General features: G+C 45.5%; 2 protein-coding genes across 5 annotated transcripts in view; both read right to left on the bottom strand.

The window, feature by feature from the left end:
* Window positions 1-4,659, bottom strand: part of MFN1 (mitofusin 1) — a 20,409-nt gene extending 15,750 nt beyond the window's left edge. Inside the window, exons 1-3 of one of the 3 annotated variants that reach the window (XM_042881086.1) lie at window positions 4,641-4,659; window positions 3,189-3,310; window positions 2,172-2,307 (exon numbers count right to left, since the gene is read on the bottom strand). In XM_042881086.1, coding sequence (XP_042737020.1) covers window positions 2,172-2,307; window positions 3,189-3,303 — 251 coding nt within the window. In that variant the 5' untranslated portion in view covers window positions 3,304-3,310; window positions 4,641-4,659. Of the gene's footprint in view, window positions 1-2,171; window positions 2,308-3,188; window positions 3,311-3,574; window positions 3,591-3,750; window positions 3,793-4,640 lie in introns of those variants that run through there. The other 2 variants (XM_042881085.1, XM_042881083.1) reach the window with 2 other exon arrangements.
* A 1,031-nt stretch (window positions 4,660-5,690) lies between these two features.
* On the bottom strand, window positions 5,691-10,924 carry ZNF639 (zinc finger protein 639). 2 transcript variants are annotated; one of them, XM_042881087.1, is made up of 6 exons: window positions 10,857-10,924; window positions 9,851-9,950; window positions 9,424-9,491; window positions 8,743-8,850; window positions 8,420-8,554; window positions 5,691-8,131 (listed from the first exon to the last, which is right to left on the bottom strand). In XM_042881087.1, exons 3-6 carry the CDS (start codon window positions 9,479-9,481, stop codon window positions 6,984-6,986), a joined length of 1,449 nt encoding a protein of 482 aa, XP_042737021.1. In that variant the 5' UTR covers window positions 9,482-9,491; window positions 9,851-9,950; window positions 10,857-10,924; the 3' UTR covers window positions 5,691-6,983. The 2 variants fall into 2 exon arrangements, with proteins under 2 accessions (XP_042737021.1, XP_042737022.1); XM_042881088.1 differs by lacking the exon at window positions 10,857-10,924 and adding an exon at window positions 10,369-10,485.
* Window positions 10,925-11,210: the final 286 nt, after the last annotated feature.

Below are 11,210 nucleotides of genomic sequence, written 5' to 3'. Positions count from 1 at the left end.
GAAAAAGAATAGAAAGTGCAGGAAAAAGAATAGAAAGTGCAGGAAAAGTTCATCAGAATAGCAGTTACAGCACCCTTTCTTGATATCAACATCTCCTGTCCAATCAAGAAAGCCAATTTCCATGTGCATAACTCATGCCATCCAAACAAGCCCAGCCTGTATCCAATCCAATTCTGCTGCACCAGAAAAAGCATCTAGCCTAAAACAATGCCTTAGATCAATGCAAAGCAGTTGCTAAATACCACCACCCTGTCCCTCAGAAGGGGCAGCCTGCCCTCTGCCTTGTGCCAGTGCTGGAATTCCCAGAGAAAAGAACTGATGGAAAACCTGTGTAATATTTCAGATAGAATGTTTTGATCGGGTAACAATTCAACATTCCTGTGTGCAGCAAAGCTAAGGGAGTAATTCCAGAGATGCTGGAGAAGGACATGAGGAAAAGGTTGCATTACAGGGACAGAAGAGGACTTAGTAGCCTCTGTGATGGCATCAACAGCGACTACTTAAAATGCCTGTGAAATTACCATCTCTGTAACTTAACACACTGCCCTCAGAAAACATCGATCTGTGCCAGTCAGGAAGGAACCAGTGCTTCTGATACAGCCTCTAAAGCATTAGATGTGGTGCAAAAGGAGCACTGTATCAACGTCCTGAGATATGCCTCCAAGTACTGCTGTCTGGGAATTCTCGTTACAGCCAACTCCAAACAATTTAATCAACAATAATCTCAACTTAATCAACATCTCCAAAGGAAGATGTAAAGCGGTGTGCAAAAAGATAATCAAATTTATTTCTTGCATGCAATCCTTATAATGCAAATGCTGTTTTTAATCATGGAACTTAGTCTTGTCCTTATTTCAGAAAGAAAAAGTAGCTCAATTAAATCAGTGTTCTCTTGACTCAATGCAACTGCTCACCAACTCAGCACCTCCACAAGGACGTGAAGTTCTCAGCAATGCCCCATTCTGCAGTAACCCTCACCCAGTAAGATTTGAGACTTAACTCTTACACAATGGCGTGAAGTAAACACGGGCTGTAATTTGTTAACTGAGCTACTTCCTCTAGCAGAAGGTTCAGGACTCACTACACAATACTTAACAAATTCATTCAGAACGTCAGAGGGAGAGTTCAGGTTAAGGTTTAATTCATCATCTCCTGCACTGAACTTACAAAAGCAACATTCACCATGTAGCACAGCTAGTAAATGCATTCAGCTTTTAACTTCATGAAATGCCAAGGTTCAGATACAGTTTACTTATCCCAGCTCCTCTCATCTTTTTTCTTTAAATAATGGAGCAACTGCTAGCAGAGTGAGTGCAGCCACATACAACACTCAGTGCTGTATGTACTTTTTTCAATACCAGCACAATTTTTTCAATTAAAAAAAGTCATATTCCAGAAAATACACGTAACCATTTAAATAATCTATAACTTTGAAAACGCTAACTATCACAGAATCACAGAATCACCCGGGTTGGAAGGGACCCCAAGGATCATGTAGTTCCAACCCCCCTGCCTAGCAGGGCCACCAAACTAAATATGCAAAGTATTTGATACTCATTCTGTAAAAAGACAGTGAATTCAGATTTTTCCTTGTTAAGGGATTCCAGGGCAGCAGAAATTCATGTCGTGTTCAGATTTATCTGCAAGCCATGTAATGCATTGTTACTATTTTCCCTAATAAGCACCACGCAGACCTATGGAACTAATGGCACAACCAGCACAGCAAGGGCCTCTAACACTGCCTATTTTTCTTCAGTTGCTTATATGTGGAAATGAACAGCTCCAATTTTTGTTTTTCAGCACTTACAATACACACCAACAGAAGTTCTTAAAAACAGTAGTTCAGTACAACAAACACTCTGAACAAACAAAGCCACCAAGTTAAACAAACAGAACATTCAGGAGAAGGCAACTAACTCTCATCTTCCTAAGTCAAATAATAGACCTACACAAAAAAAAACATTTTATGTAACCTACCCATAAAAATATGTAGCAAGACATACATAATTAAACTACACAAATAGAACAAGATGGTGTCACAGAAATGTTTAGCACCCATTAGGGGAGGAGTGAGCACGTTCAAAGAATAATCACATAATGAACTAATTCTGGTGCAGGTAAGTTACAAACACGGATGTTAAGTTCTGAAAGAGATCAAATTCATTCATTACCTGCCAAAAAATGCCACTTTCATGTGTCTCCGTGAAAGCACTTCACCGATGACTGCTAACTTCTTTTTATATGCCTGTATTTCTGCTAATTCATCTTCTGTTGCTATATGTTCAAGCTCTGGGTTCCTGTATGTTGCTACACATAGAAAAAAAAAACAACAAAAGCTATCACATACAGAATGCACACTCCGGGATACAAGACCTACATTATCAATACTTCGCATGACAAAGATATGTCTAAATTTTAATTATGCAGCAGTAGGAAAGCAAAAATAACTCCATGATGTGAGCCCATCATTTGAGAGTTCCACAGAGCACTCGGGAAATCATGTTAAATCACTACAGATGAATCAACAAACTCACTACTAAAGTTAAAAACGATCTATGTTTAAAGAGAATGCAGAGATCTCAGAATATGAACGGCCCTCTCCAGCACACCAGGCTGCATCCACGGGCTTACTGCCCGGCCTTTGTGACACTGCCTCCTTCAGAAAGCCAAACAAGGACTGCCATGGACACCAGAGCCAGGCTGGGCTGCCCTCTCAGCACAGAGCTCAGTGGAGTGATGAGCAACCAAGCTGTGTGGCAACGTGCATCTCCACACTGCTGAAACCTGTGGTGTTGTAACCACAGGTTTTTTACATCATATCTTTATGATCCACTTTCCTATCAGACAGATCAACCTGCTTAACAGGTAGCAGAGCGTGTCAATACTTTTCTTTGTGCAATGAACTGAAACGGGGCTGTAAGTGGCCCCAACCCAAATGAGGTAGCTCAGCTTCCACCATCACAGAAAGCAGCCAATGCCACACGATGCAGCCAGCTATTATTAGGCACAACCATCCCAGGTATGGCTACTAGCACAGCATTTCACTTTCCTCAAGCAAAAAGCACAGCGATGTCTGAAGGCATACATTCACACAAGCAGCACACAGATGTGTACCATAACACATGCTGCACTACCACGAAGTCACTTCAAAGCAATGGATCAGGCCTTACATCAAGTCAAAAACTGACCTTCCACAAAAGCAGCCCCCTCAGTGACGTAGTCCAGCAGCTGCTCAAAGATGGCAGTGATGGTCTTTTTGGCCAGCACGAAGTGCTTCAACGGGGACACGGCGGCTTCTGCCATTATGTAACTGTGAGGAAAGTTGCACGAAGTGACCGAAACACGCAGAGAGCCAGCGTCAGTGAAAATCAACGTGCTCTCAGCACACTGGGTAATTAAAACAAATCAGCTCTCAGGTAATTAAAATAAACAACAACATAACCGATGGAAGTAAGGCGTTATGCTGGCAAACCCTTCACCCTCCCCACCACTCACGCTGACAGCTGCTCACAAAGCACAGCTTCAGCACCGATTTCGTACGGCTCCGTACGGCTCGTTCCCAAGCACGCCTCACCCCCAGTCCTCCATTTAACCCCGCTCCCGCCCGGAGGTCACAGCCTTCTCCCTCGGCCAGGCCCGGGCATCACGGACGGGGCCAAACGAGGCCAGGCCGCAGCTCCCCGCGCAGCCCCGCAGGTCGGATAGCGCTGCGGGCCGAGGCCCCCGTTCCTCCTCAGGCCCCGCCGTTACCAGGCAACCGCCGCGCCGCCGGCGGGGCACCGCGCTGCCGCCGCCGCCGCCTCCTGCCCCGCCGCCGGGCCGCACACTGACGCCACTTCCACTTCCGCCTCCTCCCCCTCCACCTCCCGGCTCCGCCCGCGGGACGGAGCGGCGGCCGCCATGTTTAGTGAGGGGTCGCGGGGCGGCGGCCGCCATCTGCAAGGAGGGCGGAGGGGACGGCCGCGTGTGAAATGGAGACGGGGCGCTGAGGGGAAGTAGCCCCTCTCTGCCCTTTACAACTGCCAGGGCTATGGTTAATTTTTAAAATAGATATATATTTTTTGCCATAGCTTCTTCCCCAGACAGCAGTTTAGGTGCAGCCCAGTGCCAGCGGGAACATCTGCACATGAAAGCTGTCTCCAGCCCAGGCCATCCCGTAACCCCTCACAGCCCTCGGGAAGCCCAAGGAAAGCGCGGGAGGCAGGGCTGCGTGCCGGCAGCACCGCCCTTCAGTCAGACGCCGGTAGCTGAGGTGACGAACGCTTGTGGGCTTCATAAGCACCCGTCGCTTGTACGTTTGGGACTTCTGCATGAAACAGGAGGAGAAAGGCAGCACAAAGGACTGTGGCAATCCATAAGCACTGGGGAGAGAGTAGAGAAGCAGTAGGGCTCTGTGCTGCGGGTTCTTGCACTAAGAAATGGGATTTTAATCTTAATTCTTCCATATAAAGACATTCTCTCATTTGGTAGCCATTGTGCTCCCAGAAGCTGTGGTACTCGATGCCGATATTATAAGCCATAGGCTCAGATGCCTAAACACTAAGTGAACCACTTCCCAAAGCGACCCTGAGATTGAGCAGAGCTTCTTGTCACTGCAGCAGAGGAGCCCTGCAAGAAACAGCTGAAATGGAAAGGCTTACCGAAAAACTCCTGATCACTGCAGTTGATAGCTGTAACCCAGGACTGATCAATTAATGCTAAAGATGAATTCAGGGCCCAGCAGCACTAGGCATGCTCCGAGCTCAGCCTGGCTTTCCACCCAGCCCTGAATTCCCAGTGACTGCACAGTGCCCTCCCGGGGAACAACAGGCTGTCCCCACACATACAGTCATTCCTTCCAGCACTCCAATTTCTAAACACGTTCCACTCATGACCTATTTTTTCTTCCACTACATACCTTTCTTGTTTAGGCAGGCTGGTCATGCCTAAAATAAGCCTAAGTAACTTATTTCTGCTCCCTCTGTGGTGAGATGAGACCAACTGGTCACATACATTTCCATTTACTTTCTAATTACTTTCCATTTACTTTCTAACACCGCACTGCTGTATTTGTGAAATCCTATCTAAGTAAAACCTGAATGTATTTCTTATCCAGACACTGTGGTGTGCATTTTAGATTAGAATTTGCTTTCATACCACTCCTATAGCATATTCTTTTAATCCCCATTTTAAAGATTAGAAATTGACATATGTCAACAGGAAGCCACTCTGGAATCCTGAGTCACCAAGAGCAGGGTGGAAGAGAAGCTCAAGCATCCCCCCCCCCTCCACTCTGTTATACCCATATGAGCAAAATCAGCCTTCCACATATAGAACAATTCTTATTAGTACTCCATAACCTACATTATTACTACCATATTAAGCCAGGCAATATGAAATTAGTGATACTAGTGCAGACATTGCCATTCCCTATACAACAAACTAAAAAAAAAAAATACAATCAGGATATGATTGGGTTGTCCTTTTCAAAGATTACATGTAAGATTTGGTACTAAACCAGCATTTCAATACAACAAAAATAAGTCCTGCCTCCTGCTAAACCAGTATTAAATGGCTCCTTTTCAGATGTTCTGGAAATACTTCTCTAGACATCAGAAATTCCATAAACTCACTATATTCAGCCAATGTTTATAGCTGTAAAACTCCAGTGCTAAGTCCCTTGCACACTTGGGAGCTGATAACACTAAGTCTCACCAATCAGGAAATGTTTTATACATTAATTATGCCTATATAATACTTACATTAGACAATCTTACAAATTTACAATCAGTACAGAAACAAACTCCACCATTTTATGGATTACTTCACCCTGATAGCTAAACAGTCTAAATGATCTCACCCTTAATTACTGTACAACTATCAGTCACTGAGAAACACAGCTATGGACTGAAGCTTAAAAATTCACTTAGTAAGATTGTAATGCCCAAAGAACACTATCTATCTAATCAGAATAGCTGTACTAAACCACTTTTAAATGATTATTTTTTTTAAACCATACCAGTGTTTGAACCAGTACATTTATCACATACAGATTTAAAATCACTTCCCTCAAATTACTAGTCATAGAAAGCTAATTATAAATCTACAGAATAATTATGAACTAGTTTACTTACAGAGGCTTTCTCCAAATGAGGTTGGTGACATATTTCAGAGCTAAACTAAGATTTTAAATATGAAAGTTACACTATATATTCTCAGCTGGATCACTTCACACATCCCCTTAGAATTGCCGCTTAAAACCCAACCCAGACTGCACACAAGCAGTACATATGTCTCCTTTGTGCATCAAAACAAAGACAGCAACTGAAGGTAAATAAAAGAAATGGAAGTGATGTTGGCAGTCCCTATTAAATGTGTGGATGAAAGCATTGTTGGGACAGGATTTGAAGTTGAACACTGACCAAAGACTCAAACAAACGATGAGGTAGGATAGGTAACCTTGAGAGAAAGACGCACCAATTTTAAAAGCTTATCAAGAATACAAGGTGGTCAATACAGGCTGACATATGAATTTTGACATTCTCATGCTCAGGAATTTTTGGAACGCAGTTATCTTCAGCAAGCTGGTGCCATTTTCTAAAAGCGAGCAGTGCCCTGCTGCTGTGGAGGATAACATGAGTAGGAGATGCAGCTGAGATCAGTATGGTATTACTTCAGCATGGACGGAGAAGCTGGCTTTCCCTCTGTCATATCAAACTCCAAAGAGCTGCTGTTGTACCTTTCATGTGAAAGTGTGGGATAACAGTTGGAACTATTACGACATGCAACTATTCCCTGTCCCTCCCCCCAGAATGCGATCCATCCCACTGTACGTGTGATTATACCTACGGAAGCTCCTAGGAAAGGAAATTCCTAACACCAAGCCATTACACATGCTTCGTTGACATAAAAACATTATAATTGTACAAGTGCTATTAAAACTGTATTTAATATCGTGTTTTTAATTCCAATCCTAACAAGCTTATTGCAGGGAAAGAAAATAATCAAGCTGTCTCATGTATCTGAAGATGACTTAGAAGATCTTTTTCATTTCCAAATCTCATTAAACAATCAGTACATTTATGTGGCAAGTCTGTGGAATGCCTGAAATCCAAATGGGTTTTAAGGTCTTCAATCTGTCCTGTTGAATACTCACAGTACTGACACAAATAAATCCCTTCAGATAAATGAGAGCTTAAATGCTTGCAATACTCCAACATACCTGAAAAGCCCTTTCCACAGTCATCACAAACATGAGGGAATATTTTGGTGTGTTCAATAGCTACGTGCCTGTTGACGTTTGTATGCAGCCTGCTCCTAAAGCCACACACTTGGCATACAAAGAAGTTTTTGCATTTGTCAAAACTGATTTTGTTTATGAGGCTGTACTGTCCACGCTCCTTGTTATGATAGCTGTCGCTGAGCTCTATCAGTCGGCACGCGTGTTCATTCACCACGTGGCTGTGCAGATCTTCTGGATCGTTTGTTTCATGCTCACAGAATTGACACAAATACTGCTCGTCACAGCTGTGCTCCTGGAAGTGCAGGTACAGCTCGCTGCTGGAGGAGAACTGCATATCGCACTGCTCGCACCAATAAAGGTGGTCATTGAAGTGAGTGTCTGCTATGTGCTGACTCAGATTCTCAAATATCACCGTTTTGTAATCACAGTATTTACAGATGTATGGGTCCTCCTCGTGCAGTTTCACATGTTCAATGAGCTGCACTTTGCTGGAGAAGTTTTCTTTACAAACTTTACAGACATGAGTGTCCGCACACGTCTTATGCTTCAGGATCATGTGCTGCTTTAAATCAGAGAAGTACTTGCTGTTAAACTCACAGAGCTCACACTTGTACAGGCCGCTGCTGTTGGCTCTCAGCAAAGGCCATTTCTGCTGAGCTGTGATATTCAAAGCCTGGTTCTTCTCAAAGATTTTACAGGTTTCAAGAGGGATCTCCTCTAGGTCCTCAGCTTCTAGCTTCTCAGGTGACACAGTTTGTGTTTCTATATCATGGACTTCTACAGCATTAACTTCTGTTGTAGAAATTTCTACGGTTTGAATATCAAGAGGTTTTTCTTCTTCTGTAGGGCTGTCACTGAATATAGGTGAGTCACATATGTCTTTGCACATTCCATTATTAGCAGCTTTATCTGTAGGAGCAAGTAGATAATAAAGGTCAGTTTAAAAAACAAAATAAAACAAAAACAAACAACCCTGCAAAGAAGCTAGGTGTGTATTTAGTTGGTTGTAGAAGCCTATAAGTGCAAAAAGCAAATATTATCATTCAGGCACTGAGACTACAACTAACAAATAAATAATGTAAGCTAAAAAACCTTGATCTCTTCTGTCAAACCAGGAAAGTAAAGCACTTGTTACATTAAACACCAGTATACGTGGCTTCCAGCCTCCCAGTATGTAAGCTGCAAATGCACACTTACCTTTATCCTTCTTTTTAGGGTCTGTATAGTGCAACCCTACGTTTGAATGTGACCCACTCCACTGAGAAGTCCCAGCATGCACTGGACTCCCATCATCATCTGTGTCTATGCCCTGCACCGGACTATGGTATCTACCTGCAAAGATAAAAGAAGGATTTTTTTACTTAATGTAATTGATATAACATTCAGTCTAAGGGACATCAAATCAGAACAATACTCAGGAGACAACCACTATCTGTTTTGTTTTCTATTTATTTCTACAAATCAGAGCACAACACACTTAGTCAAGCATTACATAGCAAGACCCCAAAATGCACTCTTACCTCTGTTTTCAGAATACTTTATGTCTGGTTGTTTCATAGAACAAACACTGTAGCAGTGGTCAGAAAAAATCCCACTATTGTCTATATATTTAGGGGCACCTGAAGAATCTGTATGACAAAAAAAAAATAGAAAAAAAAAAGATTAACACTAACAAACTGATGTAGCTACATATGGATTCATTGTGCACTAAAATTCTCACTGGCTACGTTTTTACTTCTTGCTTTATGAGAACTCTGTGCTGGTCTGCTAAAGTTCCTGTTCTGATTTATAGCTTTCTGCTGCTGTCCCAGTGTTCAGAGCATCACATACGGTCGTTGCTGAACTTCTTCCTCTGAAACAGTAAAAGGAGCACAGCTAACGCAGTGCTGAATGCTTATGGACTGCAATGCTTACTGACCCCTTAATCCCAACTTCCAGGGAATTTTTCCCCTTGTTTGTCAGTAGAATCATCTCCACTTCATGGTCTGTGCAAGCTTTCCAACACGCAGGGAGTAGAGAACAAACCTGCTCAGATGCACAGACTGAAAGTGGCCTAAGAACAGAGCACACATGGTGGGCACCCTGCATGTTCAGTAGAAGGCATCTTAACCCACCTCTTGTATGTTACTTATTTTCCAGGTACAAACATAACAAGGCTATTATTCTGAGAAAAATTAAATGAATTGGAGCTCTAGGCTGACCTGAATATCGAGAAGGGTGCTGTGTCTTCCGTTTCCTCTTCTTAGGATGCTCATTCATTTTGAACAGTCTATGTTAATCATAAAATGAAAACATTCAAAAATTGGCTAAACTTGTATTTATCAGCTTATACTTTTCATGAAACAATACAAGTATTCTGAAACCCCAAACACCACACAAAGAGTTTTTCTTACATCCCCCTATTTATTCTGTTACAATTAAGAAAATATTAAAAGCACACAAATAACAAATAGTTCTGTATTCCTGCCCCAGGAGTAAGAAGGCTCACCATACAGACTGCAGCTGCTGCATAGTATGTTACAAGCAGCTCTCCTGCATGCTGCCTTCTGTCAGAGATTAGATACCCTGGGGCAGTGACCTTCAGAGACTTTCAGGCTGGAAATTAAAACAGAAGTGATGCCATCTTACCAAAATCCCACACTTTTCAGCGTCAGCAAGCAGAGCAGCTCGGAGGCTGACAGCTGCACTGCACCCAGGTACAGCAAGTACAGCAGCACGAGGCCTTCATCTGCAGAAGGACAGCATTTAATATAGTCTAATCATAAAATAAAGAAGAAACAGTCCCCCAGATAATCACATCAGAAACAAACACACAACTATTACTAACTGTAAGGCTGAAAAATACCACATGGAGTCGAAAGCAGTGCTCGGTTGGGAGCATCAGCGCTGCTGAGCGCACAGCCTGGGCTGTCCTTTGTCTGCGGCTCCCGAAGGGAAAGGAGATGACACCAAACCGGCTGGGCTGATGCATCGGCCCAAAGAACTGCAGTGCTGCAAACGGAACCCGAGGCGTTCCGCAGCATTAGGGCGCTCACAGGCCCAGCTTCAGAACCGAGAGAAAAAAACCACATCTCCTATCACGTTACCGACGTTCTCGTGAGATAGAACAATCGGTACGAAGCACGGCTTTATTGTAACGGGCCAACCTCAGGGCGAACCGCTTCAGTGCTGTATCGGAGGCATCGAACGCCGCCATCGCTTCGGTCGAGAGGGAAGAGCCCACAACGCACCGAGACCGCGGCAGGGCGAGGCCGCCAGCCCCGCCGCCCCTCCCCGAGCCGCGGCCTAGCGGGACCGGAGGGGCGGGGGCAGAGCGAGGCAGCAGCGCGGGCTCCGTGAGGGAGGGCCCAGCCACCAGCCGGCACCGGGAGCGCGGGACCGAGCGTGAGTCACGGCTGCGGCCGGCGGGATGCGGCCGACGGAGGGGGGAGGCGAGGAGGCACCGAGCCGCGGCTTCGCACTTCAAATGGCGCCGGGGACAGGGCTTAAAATGGGGGCGGGCGGGAGAAGGCGTTGAGCGGCCCCGCGCGGCGAACGGCCGGAGGGAGGCGGGCGCCCGCGGGTGCCACGCCGATCCCCAGGGCTCCGGGCGACGCCGCGGCCGCCCCTCCCGTGCCTCGCCGCCGGGACTCACCTTCCTCTCCGCGCCCAGCCCGCACCGCAGCCGCCTCCGGACGCGGCGCACCCCGCGGGGGAAGGGGCGGGGCGGGCCGAGCGGCGGCCGCCATCGCGGCGCCCCCTGGAGGGCGCGGTGCGGAGAGGAGGCCGCCTCCCGGCTCCGCTACAGCGGTCGGGCGGGGGGGTGGCGAGGGGCTTTTCCTCCGCCCCGTTATTATACGAGGAGCTGCTTCTCGGCTTTGGAGGCTGGCTGAGGGCCGGTTCTTCCGCACCAAAGGCTGGCGTCGTTGTGCTGGGCTTAGTTTATAAAATCCTACCTTCAGCCTTTTCTGACTTCCCAGACAGAGCTCTAGGGGCAGCTGATTAGGTT

Source organism: Lagopus leucura, unplaced genomic scaffold (assembly GCF_019238085.1).
Source record: "Lagopus leucura isolate 7727_CA_CO unplaced genomic scaffold, USGS_WTPT01 Super-Scaffold_100029, whole genome shotgun sequence".
Taxonomy (NCBI): domain Eukaryota; kingdom Metazoa; phylum Chordata; class Aves; order Galliformes; family Phasianidae; genus Lagopus; species Lagopus leucura.
Note: the sequence above shows the minus strand (reverse complement) of the source record. Positions and strands in the feature narration are given on the sequence as shown.

Excerpts from the sequence above, each read along its gene's own strand:
- ZNF639 (XM_042881087.1), bottom strand. The coding sequence starts at position 9,481 with ATGAATGAGCATCCTAAGAAGAGGAAACGGAAGACACAGCACCCTTCT. Across the intron at positions 8,851-9,423 it reads GCACCCTTCTCGATATTCAG|ATTCTTCAGGTGCCCCTAAA; the intron begins GTCAGCCTAGAG and ends TTTGTCATACAG. Across the intron at positions 8,555-8,742 it reads AAAGTATTCTGAAAACAGAG|GTAGATACCATAGTCCGGTG; the intron begins GTAAGAGTGCAT and ends TTATCTTTGCAG.